The sequence below is a fragment of the Equus przewalskii genome, chromosome 1, assembly GCF_037783145.1.
Source record: "Equus przewalskii isolate Varuska chromosome 1, EquPr2, whole genome shotgun sequence".
Lineage (NCBI taxonomy): Eukaryota > Metazoa > Chordata > Mammalia > Perissodactyla > Equidae > Equus > Equus przewalskii.
In genome coordinates this window covers 158,820,118-158,834,755 of record NC_091831.1, presented here as the reverse complement: position 1 = coordinate 158,834,755, position 14,638 = coordinate 158,820,118, and the positions used below count along the sequence as shown (strand labels likewise).

Sequence of the window (14,638 nt, the reverse complement as noted above, 5' to 3'; positions counted from 1 at the left end):
TTCCAGATATAGGTCTTTTGTTAGGTAAATTGTTTGCAATGATTTTCTCCTAGACTGTGGCTTTTCTTTCTATTTTCCTAACAGTGTCTTTTAAAGAGCAAACATATGAAGTCTAATATATAGATTACAGAAAAAACATTTTATTGAGGTACAATTGACATACAAAAGCTGTATGTATGTACTGTTTGCAACTTGATGAGTTTGAAGATAGGCATACACTCATGAAAGCATCACCATAATCAATGTCATAAACAGATCCATCACCTCCAAAGTTTCCTCCTGCTCTCTTTTTAATTTTTATTTATTTATTTTTTTGTGATAGGAATCCTTAACATAAGATCTACTCTCCTAACAATTTTTTTAAGTAAACAATACAATATTGTCAACTATAGGCACTATGCTATAGAGTAGATCTTTAGTATTTATTCATCTTATATAACTGAACCTTTGTACCCTTTGACCAGCATCTCCCCATTTCCCTCTCCCACAGCCCCTAATAACTACCATTCTCGTCTCTGTCTCTACGAGTTTGACTATTTTAGATTCCGCATATAAGGTGATCATGCAGTATTTGTGCTTCTTTGTCTGGCTTATTTCACTTAGCATAATATCCTCTAGGTTCATCCATGTTGTCATAAATGGCGGGATTCTCTTCCTTTTTAAGGCTGAATAATATTCCACTGCCTATAAGTCCTACATTTTCCTTATCTGTTCACCTGTCAATGGACATTTAGGCGGCTTCCATGTCTCTGCTCTTGTGAATAACACTGCAATGAACATAGGAATGCAGATTATCTTTGAGATCCTGATTTTAATTCCTTTGAATATATACACAGAAGTGGGAGTGATGGATCATACGGTAGTTCTATTTTTAATTTGTATTGATTTTTAAAATCTTATGTGTTATATCATTTATGTCATAATTAACAAATCTTTGCCAAACCAAAGGTATCTATGATTTCCCCCAATGTTTCATTCTAAAAGTTTATAGTTTATCTCTCTCATTTAGGTCTATGATCCTTTTGGAGTTAATTTTTTTCCATGGTATGAGCTAAGGGTTAAGGCTTATATTTTTTAGTATGGCTATCCAACTGGTCAAGCATGATTTGTTGACAAGATTATCCTTTCCTCATTGAATGGCTATGGTGCTTTGTTGAAAATCAACTTATATGTGTGGGTCTATTTCTAGACCTTTTATTGTGTTCTAATGTTATATTTGTCTATCTTTACATCAATACTATAGTTTCTTGATTACCTGTATCTTCACAAAAACAATATCAGTAGTGTTAATTCCTCAAGCTTATTATTTCTTTTGAAATTTTTTGCTAATATGTTAACTGATTTTTTAATACATATCTTGGAGTCCTTTTGTCAATTTCTACAAAAATTTTTGCTGGAATTTTTATTGGGATTACATTGAATCTATAGATCAATTTGGAGAGAATTTACATCTTAATGTGAGTCTTCCAATCCATGAACACAATAACTCTCCATTTATTTAGATCTGAAATCTCTCTCAGAAATTTTTTGTGTCTTTCAGTGGATAAGTCTTCAAGTCTTGCACATCTTTTGTCAAATTTATCACTAAATATCATATTTGTTGATGTTATAAATTGTATGTGTATGTATATATATATATATTAATTTCAGTTGTGATTGTTAATATATGGAAACAATGCAATTTTATTTTTTGATCTTGTGTCTTGCAACTTTGCCACACTCATTGATTAGTTACAGAGAAGTTTTTAAATTGCAGATTTTATAGGATTTGCTACATAGGCAATTATGTTGTTTGCAATATGATAGTTTCTTTTTATTTTCAAATTTGGTTTCCTTTTCTTTTTACTCTTTTTGCCTCATTGATTGAACAGATCTTTCTTCTGTTTCTTTCTCTATTTCTTCTACTTCTGGCATTCCCATTATCTATATGTTACAATTTTGTAATTGTCACACAGTTACCAGATATTCTCTTCTTTTTTTCAGTCTTTTTTTTCTTTGCTTTCTAATCTTCAAGGATATATCTTTTAGCTCAGAGATTCTTCCCCCCGCCATATCCAGTCTACTAATGAGCCCATCAAAGGCATTCTTCATTTCTGATGCAGTGGTTTTTTTCTCTAGCAATCCTTTTTGGTTCTCTGCTTACATTACCCATCTGTTCTTGCATGCAGTCTCCTTTATCTATTAGAACCCTTAGGATATTAATCAGAGTTGTATTATATTCCCAGTCTGATAATTCGAACATCCCCACCATGTCTGGTTCTGATACTTGCTCTCTCTCTCTTCAAATTGTGATTTTTATTGCCTTTTGGTATGCCTTGTAATTTTTTCTTAATAAGCAGACACAATATTCTGAGTAATAAGAACAGCTGTGAATAGACCTTTGGTAATAAACTGGTGAAGTTCAGGGGGAGAGGAAGCAGTCTATAGTCTGATGCTCAGGTCTCCATCTTTTAGTGATCCTGTGCCTCTGGACTGTGAATTTCACAAATATTTTTGTTTATTTATTTTCTCATCCCTCAGGCAGAAGAGGATTGCTAGAGTGGGCTGGGGTGGGTTATTCCCCTTCCACTGGTCAGTTAGACTCTGATATCTCAGCAGGTTAGGCTGTAGTTAACTACTTTCCCCTAAGGCCAGACCTTGTTAAGAAGAACAAAGTGCTCTTGCCTATTTTAAAATGATTCCTTTTCCCCTTCTTGCACTGGAAGCAACAGGGGATTTTTCTCTGAAATTTACTTTGGGAAGCAGGTCGATTCCTGGAGGGGTATTTCAGAAAATTGTAATGACTCCCCATTAATGGGTCCCCTGGAGATTTTAACTCTCAAACTTGTGTGCACTGAACCTCCAGCCATTCATCAACTGCAGTTCAGGTTTTCCTGCCTGGCGTTGGTTCCTTCAGTGGTTTCTGCCTGTGACTCTGCTGCAGGGACAGCGACCCTGCATCTGCCCGTCTGGCTTTCTAGTCTTGGGCTCAGTGGTTTGCCTAGTGTCCTCCCTTCTCTTTTTTATGGATGCAAGAAGAGCTGTGAGTTTTCAGTCTGTTCAGGTTTTTACCTGTTGCCAGGATGGAGTGATGACTTCTGAGCTCCTTACAAGCGGAACCTGAAACTGGAAGTCTCTGCATCTTAATTTATCACAATCTCTGTCAGATTAATGCTAACTTAATTTCAACAAAATACAGATATTTTGCTCTAATAAGCTTTATTTCTTCTCTCCTCCTTTGGGTTATTACTGTCATACATATTATGTCCATATAAGGTGTAAATCCAATGATAGTGTGTTATAATTTTTACTTTATATAATTTATGTCTTTTTTAAAAGAATGAAGAGGAGAAAGGGAGAAAATGCATTTATAGACTCTTTTCTGTTAATCCAAATATTTACCATTTCCAGTGCTCCCCGAGTGGATCTGTGTTACCGTCTGGTGTCATTTCTTTTCTCCAAAGTGGCTCCATTCCCATCCCCCTTCTTTGTTCTTTTATTGTTATATATGTCATAACTTTATTGACTACAAGCCTGATAATGCAATTTGAAATTTATGGTTTTATTGCAATTTTCTTTTAAATCAATTAAGAAAATAAAATAAATGTGTCTATTTCCTTTTCTATTTAATTATATAATTTCCTTCACATGGACTCTATTTCTTTATATGCATTCAGATTACTATCTGATATCATTTCCTTTCATCCTGAGGAAATTCCTTTAAGTATTATTTGTGAGACAGATCTTCTAGCAATCTATTTTGTCAATTTGAATGTATATGGAAGTGACTTTGTTATGCCTTCTGAGGGGAATGTTTTCCTTAGCAGCTTCTAGCGTAGGCAAAGGATTAATGGGGACAGAATAGATGTGTCCCTGATTGTGAAGAACATCACAGGCACTGAGATGTAGACGGGCACCACAGCTGAGTGATGGGGAGCAAGAAGGTCCAGTCCTAATTTTCACTTACTTGGAAAGAATTTGAACCGTGTATGAGTTTGCTAGGGCTCCTGGAGGAAAGTACCACAAACTGGGTAGTTTAAAAATCAGAAATAAGTTGTCTCACAGTCCTGGAGACTAGAAGTCCAAAACAAAGTGTCAGAGGCGTTATTTCCCTCTGAGGGCTGTGAGGGAGGAATGTGTTCCAGGCCTCTCTCCTGGCCTTGGAGATGCATTACTCTGACCTCTGCCTTCATGTTCACCTGGTATGAACAAATTTCCCCCTCTTATAAGGATACAAATCATATCGGATTAGGGTCCACCCTAAAGACCTGATTTTAACTTGTTTCCTTCTGTAAAGACCCTATCTTCACATAAGGTCACGTTCTGAAGTTCTAGGGGTTACTTCTGCAACATATAAATTTGTGCATATGTGTGACCGGGGGACACAATTCAACCCATAACAAACAGTATGTGTTTTTCTTTTAAATAGAGTCTGTTACTATTTGCTTTTTAAATTCAACTTTTACAGCATTCCTCCTACAGTACAGGTGAAATGCAGAATTGCGGAGCCTGTCATTTTGATCAAGTCTTGTCTCCTCTTGTCAATGTCTAAACCCCAGCAGAGCTCCCAAGTCCCTCTCTCAAGCTGACTAAATGAATGTCCTTGACTGGAAGAAAATGCGGGAATTTAGATTTGTCAACTTGTAAAGAGGAAAGTCTTCCTTAGCCGGCTTAGACTAGACAATATAAAAATAAAAATATCCCTGATTACAGTTGAATAAATGAATTTCAAAGATACAATATATTTGGAGGAAGTATATCCAATATATAATAGATAAAATTATATTCATATTATTAAAAGAATTTTTATCAATAAATGAGAAAAAGACAATCTGTTAAAGTGCCAACACACAGAGCAAGTTGTTCAACTGCCCTAAGAATCAGGAACACGCAAATGAAAACACCAATAAAATACTTTCAAGTTATCTACAAGCTAAAAGAGATAATAGTGTTAACCAAGATGCAGGAAAATAGGTTTCCCATACCATGTTGGTGGCAGTGTGGATTTTTAGAACTGTTTTGTAAGGCAATTTTTCAATATCAATAAAAGTATACGGAGCAGGGCCAGTGGCGCAGCGGTTAAGTGCACACGTTCTGCTTTGGCGGCCTGGGGCTCGCAGGTTCAGATCCCGGGTGCGGCCATGGCACTGCTTGGCAAGCCATGCTGTGGTAGACGTCCCACATATAAAGCAGAGGAAGATGGGCAAGGACGTTACCTCAGGGTCAGTCTTCCTCAGCAAAGAGGAGGATTGGTAGCAGATGTTAGCTCAGGGCTAATCTTCCTCAAAATAAATAAATAAATAAATAAAAATATAAATTAGGCATGTCCTTTGACACAGCAATTTCACTTCTATAAATCATGAGAAATATATACATATTTATTTTAAAAGATACAAATTTATATATGTTTTATGTATAAATATAAACATATATACATATATATGTATATATATGTCGATTTATGATTCTGGTTATGATTGCTAACAGAAGTAAAAAATTTAAATATTAATAGATGAGCAAGTTAATTAAATTATTATACAGGCATACCATAAAGCTCACATGTGTGTGCGTGTGGGTGTGTATGAGTGCATCTCAAAAACACATTTTTAAATAAAAAAGTAAAAACAAGTTGCAGAAAATGCACATGATATGATCTAATTTATGTAAAAAAATTGGGTAGATCTTTCCGTGAGTATCTATGTAAATGAAAAGGAGCAGGATTCGCAGGACATACTCCAAACGGTGAAAATGGGTTACTATAGGAATTGAAGAGGAGGTGGAATGAAGGTGGGGAGAGTCAATTTTGTGCTTTCAGGTTTTACTCTACATATTTATGTAATATCTCAAGTCTTTTACATGAGAAAGGATGTGTGTATTTTTTGTGTAATAATAAAAATGTCAACATAAACTTAAAAAAATGAAATTAACATACACACATCTGTCCCTTTTTTACTCCTTCCCTCAAATCTTCTATATCCCAAGTGTATCTGCTACAGACAAGCAACAAAGAAAATTTAAAATTTTTCTAAAGGGCAAATGAATCAGTTTCTAAAATTCGTTTCAATTTTTGAGAGGTTGGAAGGACTAACATGATGTAATATCAAGAGCCTGGACGCTTCCCTGGGTCCAAAGGAAGAAAATCTTTGGGACAACCCAATGGTTGTTCTCACCTTTTTTAGTGAGACCTACAAAGAAAGCAACACTGGATTAAAACAAAGAGCCATGGCAAATTCTCATTTCCTTTCTCCTTTATCGCAGGATTTCAACTGTGATTCTTAATTTCCTCACAAGCTTCTCAGTCTCTCCAATAATGTAAACTCTTCTTCCTCATCCTCTTTGTTCCTTTCATTCCTCCTTGATTTCCTCACTATCTTCTCTTTATTCCTTTTCTTAGTTTCCACCCTTACATTTCTTCTTCTCTTGGGCTTCTGCTCATTCCAGTGCAGTGGCCTCTTGATGGCTGCTGCTGCTTCCCTTCCTCCACCAGGGAGATCTTGCACAGGTGCAGCCCCATCTGTCCCAATGTGCCTCTCTCAGCATGCAGTAGTACACAGCGGTGTCTCTCAGGGTGACCTGGGGCAGGATCAAGGTACTGGACTTCCTGTCTGTTGTGATGGTCAAAGAGGCCATTCCATTGGTCTCAGTGCTTTTTAGACCATGAATCACATACTCTGGACCCTGGTAGGGAATCTGTCGATACCAATAGATGTACTCACTTCCACCGATTGTGGAATGGTTACAGGGCAGGTGCACAGTTTCTTTTTCAGTACTCTCCATTGCATTTGGCTGGATGGTCTTGGCATCACCGACAATACCTGAGGGATTGAGAAACACTAGATTAGCTCTGGATTGTCAAATCTGGGTGCATCTAATTTCAGGTTCACAAGCACTCCCAGAACTCCTCTCTCAAATCATACCCCATACTTGAGTGTTTTCATGTTTGTTGCACAGGACAAGAAAAATATTACTGGTATTTATTCTTGAGCTATCCAGAGCCACAAGGCCAAAGATAAATTGCTGTCTTCCGTGATCCTTGGGCTCAATAAACACAAAACTCCTTACAGCCCAAAAGCTGTGAGACTCGGTGACTTCTTTGAGTAGTGGATACCATCAGCCTCTCAAGTGATGCTTGGACTCTCTAGAGAAACACATAGACACATAGAAACACGGAGATGCAAATTCTTTCCAGTAGTTTGGCAAAGTACAGTGGGAGAAGGTGAAGCCGCAGATATCTGTCCTTTGTCTTTAGCCACAAAGATCATCCTTTCTTAAACCCAAATCACTTACCAAAAGTTAGGAGAATAGTTATTCCTGTGACTGATGTCATAGTTCAAGTGAAATCTGGGGTTCCAGGCCTCAGAGCTCAGAATCTGCTCTGATCCTCGGTTGAGGGAGGTCCCAAGCAACAACACAGCAGCCACTAGCGGAGCCCCACACCAGGTAACTTTCAGTTTGGGAGTTCTCTAGTCAAGCATCAGCTAAAGACCAAGCAGTCTCTTGGTTGGGTCTACTCCCACCCCGGGATTAAACATAAACTTAAAAAGAGGGTAATGGTATTTTCCCAATGTCTAGCCCCAATTCAGAAGGTTTACACTGAGATCATTTTCAAGGCTCAAACTCAAATAGTCTATGTCTGAAAGAGTCAAATCATCCACGAGGCGATTACTCATTCCTCATTTGTGGTACAAGGCAAAACCCAACACTAAGTGGTGCTTTGATGCTACACGGCGTTGATATTAACTGTCCTTTAATTCAGGAAAACTTTGTTGAGCCCAGGGTTCTAAATGGAAGAAGAGAATTCCTATCCATATTCCCAGCCAGAGCAAGTAAGTCTCAGGAGCAGTAACATATAATTTAACTTAGAAACTATCTTCTTTTATTTTTTTTAAAGGTTGGAAAAGGAGCTAACAGCTGTCACCAATCTCCTTCTCTTTTTTTTCCTGCTTTTTCTCCCCAAATCCCGCCAGTACATGGTTGTATATTTTAGTTGTGGGTCCTTATAGTTGTGGCATGTGGGACGCCGCCTCAGCATGGCCTAATGAGCTATGCCATGTCCACACCCAGGATCCAAACCTGTGAAACCCTGAGCCGCCAAAATGAAGTGCGTGAACTTAACCATTCGGCCACGGGGCTGGCTCTAGAAACTATCTTTTGATTAAAAAAAAAAAATGATCATAACCTAAGCTAAAAATCCAACGACACTGTGGAAGAAAATATTTGCAACACATATGACAAAAATAGCTTCATAGTTGTATAATATTGCTGTGCTTAGTATGATGGGAAAAGATAAAATTAAAACCCCATCTAAAAGCCAAGTCACCTCGTATTCAGGTCTCCCACATGGACTCCTGAAATGATGTCTTAAGAATCTTCTAAATGGACATTATTGGATGCCTCTGGTCTTGCTGCAGGAGTCAATGACTTGAATGGTACTTACTCCTATTCCACTTGAGTCTCTCTTTGACACGCATTGTCTCATCTCATGCCAATGTCTAGGGGCGGCATGCATTGAGGACACTAAGGAGAAAAAGGGAGAGGCAAGAGATGGGAAGAGAAAATATGGAAAGGGAAATGAAATGAAGCCATTTTACAAGAGAGGTGGAAATAAACATGAAGGAATTTCTTTGGTTATTCTCAAAAGTGGTTATTATTAACAAGATGGTATAGAATAAAATTATAATGAATCATTCTTCTCTGCTACAATAACTAAGCTTATTACTCCACCATAGGAGTAAATATTTGGCCATTTAAAATTAAACTATTAATCACCTGTGTCTTTTCTTCCCATGGGGGGGTCAGCTCTTTGTTCTGCTTTGGGAAAGGGCTTATCCATGTCCTTGAAGCTGTGCATAGACTCAGTGTGAGATTACAAAGTACATGTTGAGAAAGGGGGTGAAAGTAAGTTCTTTGCACAACAATGACAACCTCTCCCTCACCCAGGAAAGAGCTTCAGTTCGCAGCTCTAACAGCCCCCTCTTGTGACTGTACTTATGAACTCCTTCACTAAGAACCAGAAACCAAGTCAGTCAACCATCTTTCACGGGTTTTGTGTCAGGTCTGAGGATAGATGTCTCAAATTTGCTACCTCCCTCTAGTGGCAAGGCTTGGTGAAGAGCTTCCTGCAGCAATACTCTACGATTAAAAATTAAATTGTGTTCAGTTACTTGGAGATTTTAGAATTATTTCTGTGAGAACAAATCACTCAATAAAATTCCTTTTATTTTCCTTATTATCTTGTACTTCCCAAGTTTGAAGGCATTTCCCAAAGCCCACATTATTCACTGTTTAACATAGAATTTGGCACAGACTAAGCACTTAATAATAATGTGTTGGGTGAATGTATTAATTAATATTTGCTGTGAGAAGTTATATGGAATGACTTGAATTTATTCTGTGTAAAAGCTTCTAATTTTCTGGAAAACAAATTGAACAAAAGTATCCAGCAGTGAAGGAAAATGCAAGATTAGACCAGTGGACAAAATTCAAATAGACAGCACACCAACTCTCACCTCCCTTCCTCTAAAAAAAGATTCACAAATCTGGAATAGAGAGAGCCTGGTTATGATAATATGGCGGTCTATGGCATAGTGGTCATGTAGTCATAATTAATTTAATAAGTATTCAATGTGCATCTATTATTGCCAGATTATAAAGTAACAATAGTAATTCAAGACTGGAATAAATATATAAATGAAAGAAATACTGGGATTCCTAAAAGAAATACGAAAAGCAAGAGTCATTATGCCCTCTAGTTACATAACGCAACAGTGAGACCAACAATACGACTGTCTAGTGTTCATTACTGCAGTGTTTGGATGGTGAGGAGCATCCAGTCTGACTCCAGAGAATAATAAATACTGTGGCACTTTTTGGTTTTGTTTGTTTGTATATAACAGCTTCATTGAGATATAATTCACACACCATACAATTCACCCATTTAAAGCATACAATTCAATGGTTTTTAGTATATTCACAGAGTTGTGCAACCACCACCATAATCGACGTTAGAGCATTTCATGATCCCCAAAAGGAACATGTACCTTTAGCAGTCACTTATCATTTCCCCACATGAAACTCCTTCTAGGCGACCACTAATCCACTCTGTCTCTGTCTTAGTGCACTCGGTTTGCTGGAACAAATTACCACAGACTGGGTAGCTTATAAACAGAAATTTACCTCTCACAGTTCTGGAGGCTAGAAAATCCAGGATCAACAAGGACAGATTTGATGCTTAGTGAGGGCTCACTTTTGGGTTTATAGATGGTGCCTTCCTGCTGTGTCCTCACGTGGTAGAAGGGGCAAGGGATCACTCTGGAGCCTCTTATAAAATCATTAATCCCAAATGCCCCACCTATTCATATGGTCACCTTTGGAAGTTAGGATTCAACTTATGAATTTTGGGGGAACACAAACATTCAGACCATAGCAGTCTCTATATATTTTCTCATTCTGAACATTTCATATAAGGGAATGATACAATATGCGGCTTCTTGGATGCAGTTTTTTTCACTTACCGTAATGTTTTCAAGGTTCATCCATGTTGTTGCATGTGTCAGTTCTTCGTTACTTTTTATTGCCTGATAATGTTCCATTGTATGGATATAGCGTATTTCATTTGTCAGTTCAACAGTTGATGGACATTTGGGTTGTTTCCACTTTTTGGTTATGAACATTCATAGTAAGCTTATGTGTGGACATATGTTTTCATTGCTCTTGGGTATTTGCCCAGGAGTAGAATTGCTGGATAATATGATACCTCTATGTTTAATGGTTTCAGCAACTTTCAGACTATTTCTCAAAGTGGCTGCACCATTTTATACACTCATGAAAGTAACAGAAGATTCAATTTCTTTACATTCTCACCAACACTTTTTGATTTTCTTTTTTGATTAAGCCATCTTACTGGCTGTGAATTAGTATTTTCTTGTTGTTTTGATTAGTATTTCCTTGATAGCTACCGGTGTTCAGCATGTTTTCACGTGCTTATGGGCCATTTGCATATCTTCTTTGGAGAAAATCTACTGACATATTTGGTTCGTTTAAAATGAATTTCGACTTTTTATTGTTGAGCTGTGAGAGTTCTTTATCTGTTCTAGATATAAGTCCCTTATTAGACATATGATTTGCAAATATTTTCTCCATTTTGTGGGCCGTCTTTTCACTTTCTTGATTGTGTTCTTTGAAGCACAGAAGTTTTAATTTTGATGAAATCCAGTTCATCCATTTTATCTTTTGTCACTTGTGCTTTTGGTGTCGTATCTAAGAAGGCTTTGTCTAACTCAATGTCATGACGATTTACTTCTATGTTTCTTCTAAGAGTTTTGTAGTTTTAGATCTTTTATTTTGATATTTGATTCATTTTGAGTTAATTTTTCATCATGCTATAAAGAAGGAGTACAACTTTATTCTTTTATATGTGGCTCTGCAGTTGTTGAAAACCCTATTCTTTCTCCTTCTCAAAAATCAATTGACAATAAATGTACACGTTTATCTTGCAGCACTAAATTCTATTCCATTGATCTATATGTCTATCCCTACTGAATCGTTAAGTATGAACAGCTTCAAATTGAAGTCAGTGCTAAGCAATTTTCCTAAGTATTACTATCAATTTGCAACCTTGGTTGTAGCCTATGAGAGTGTCAGCTAACCATTTTCTGCAGTACTTGGATTGTCTTTCTTTTTAAGTTTAGACTTTCTGGTTAATGTATAGCAATATCTTGCTGTTTTTATTGTTTCCTTTGTTTTTAAATCAATATTATTGAGGCATAAATTATACACAGTACCATGAATGTATTTTAAGTGTTTTGAAATATAGTGAGTTTTGAAATATAGACTTAGATAACTATTGTCTAAATCAAGATATTGAACAGTTATTTCACCCAAAATATTCCTTGGTGCCCTCTTACCAATCAATCTTCCCCAATTCCAGAACCCTGACAACCACTGACCTGCTTTCTCTTGATGTAAATTAAATTTGTCTTTTCTAGAATTTCAAATAAATGGAAACATAACGTGTAAACTCTGTTCATCTAGCTCCTTTTTCTCAGGATAATGTTTTGAGATTGCATCAATGTTACTCTGTATATAAGTATTTCATCTCTTTATTACTGAGTAGCATTCAATTCACTTGTTGATAAACATTTGGGTTATTTCCAGTTCTGCACTATTATGAAAAAGCTGCTATGAATATTTGAGTTCAAATATTTCTGTGAACATATTTTTTTATTTCTTTTAGGTAAAAAAAGATGTGCAATTCTTAGATTATATGGTACCTGTATGTTTCACCTTATAAGAAAATGCTAAAACATTTTTCCAAGTTGTGACACAGTTTTACATTCATAGCAACAACATAATAAGGCTGTAAGAATTGCAACTGCTGGGGCCGGCCCGGTGGGGCAGCGGTTAAGTTCACACGTTCCACTTCAGCGGCCTGGGGTTCGCTGGTTCAGATCTCCGGTGCAGACATGGAACCACTTGGCACACCTGCTGTGGTAGGCGTCCCACATATAAAGTAGAGAAAGATGGGCATGGATGTTAGCTCAGGGCCAGTCTTCCTCAGCGAAAAGAGGAAGATTGGCAGCAGTTAGCTCAGGGCTAATCTTCCTCAAAATAAATAAGTAAATAAATAAATAAAAGAATTGCAATTGCTCCATATTTTTGCAACATGTGACATTGTCTTGCAGTCTTTTTCAAATGAACTTCACCTTCTTCTCAGTTGAGGGGGCTAGACATTTCCATTGGCTTAGTTCTAGGATCTTAACAAAGAAGCTATTGATCCCCACTATAGCAACTCAAATTATGTTTCCACCTCCCCAGCAAATGTAGAACATATAAAGCAGGACCTTAATGTAAGTAGAAGAAACAGACAAGGCATTACGTCTATCTTCAAATTTTGTACATTCTACCATGAAATATTCATATTAACACTGAAGCTACAAGCAGGCTGGGAATCCCAGTAGTGAGAATTAGTGTCCTGATGCTGATGGACAATGTGTGTATTGTAGCTCTCTTAGATGAAATAGATAGATTGATAACGGGCTTCTGTACACAGTTGTATCAACAATGAAATGATGGAATACTTTCCTAGCTCAAAATTTTCACAACCCATTGATCCTTAATCTGGTAACCAACTCATTTCTCATAAGACTTGTTTATCTCTAAGAATTGTTTGTGAGGACACATTGAAGTAAGTGTCAGAAACTATAACTATAAATAATGATATAATGAGATAGCTTATAGCTTTTAGCTTTTCAAAAAGAATTCATGATAAATATGATATGAACATTTGTAGAATAAATGAATTAGAAGATAAAGCAGATTCTTGAAACAAATTTAATATATAGTTAGCTGAACTGTTGTGCCTTTTTAGGTTATAGTATTATTGCTTACTCAGCCTTATTACACTTAATAATTCTTGGAGTTTTCTGTCTTAATCCTTTTTTTGTCTCAGATTTATGGCCTGATGAGAATAAAAACAGATGAGGGGGAAATGAAAGTCAGAGAGACAGCGTCATGTCTAGGTGATAAATAACATCATTTATTTATTTGTACATGTGTTGTATCTTTGTTTCATTTGTTGAATGATTCAGACAGAGTCCTGGGCTACTTGACACCTATATTCTGGTGGATCAGTGGACAAGAAATACACCAACAAATATATAATACAATGTCTGCTAATGATTATTGCCATGAGAAAAATGAGACAGAGTAAAGGGAAAGAGAGGTGGGTTGGGTGAGTACTATCTTATATAGGATTGAAGGAAAGGCCTCTCAATGAGGTGGCGTTTGAGCAGTGACCTGAATGATGTGGTGAAGGGAGCAAGAATATTCAAATATAAAGACCCAGGGGTGGAAGCTTGCTTAAGGCATTCAAGGAACAGCTAGACTATTCTAGGAGGTAAGTGTGACCACAATAGAGTGAGAAAGGTGAAGAAAGATAGGAAATACTCAGTAAACTATAGGGTCTTCTATTTGTCATGTTCTGTGTAATGCTAGGATATCAAGGTGAATAAAACATAATCCTTGTTCTTGAGGAACAGGATCCTAGAGGAAGCAGGCAATGTCATATAAAGAGATAATTGCTATTCTGGAGATGCGTGCAAAATTCAAAGGAAGCATGAGAAGAGAGACCTCAAATTTGCCTGAAAGAGCAAAGAAAGCGTCAGAGAGGAGATGTCAGGGAACCATGAGGAGGAGGTGGTGATGAGGTTGGAAACTCCAAGCAAAGGGAAGGGCAAAGGGAAGAATGAAGGCAAGATGGGTGATAACTCATGATACTATCTGAGGTTAGTAGTTTGGTATTTCTAGAAGGTCAATGCTGATGAGAGATGTGCCAGGAGATGAGGCTGAATTGGTAGCTTAAGGTACTTCATATGTGGGCTTGTGTCATGCCAAGTCTGAAGAATACTGAGAAGTGAAGTAAAATAAATAAATTTGCCTTTTACACAGAGCCATGAGGCAAGGTGGTGTCATTAACTAAGACGAAAATACAGACGGGCTTGGAGCAGGGGAGGTGAGGTGATGATGGGTTTTAGGCTGTACAGTTTAGGCTGCCCAAGGGTCGTCTGACCAAAGGGAGTTAGATATACAGGTCTGGAGCAAAATCAAGGTTAGAGGCAGAATAGTCATTAGCATACAAGTATTAGTTGCAATCATGGTG

The 14,638-nt window shown here is 37.1% G+C and overlaps 1 gene segment (V, D, J or C); it reads right to left on the bottom strand.

Annotated features, from left to right (window-relative positions):
- Window positions 1-6,269: 6,269 nt before the first annotated feature.
- Window positions 6,270-7,416, bottom strand: LOC139077532 (T cell receptor alpha variable 26-2-like). The segment is given in 2 exon segments: window positions 6,270-6,794; window positions 7,267-7,416. Coding segments are annotated over 2 exon segments (452 nt in total).
- Window positions 7,417-14,638: the final 7,222 nt, after the last annotated feature.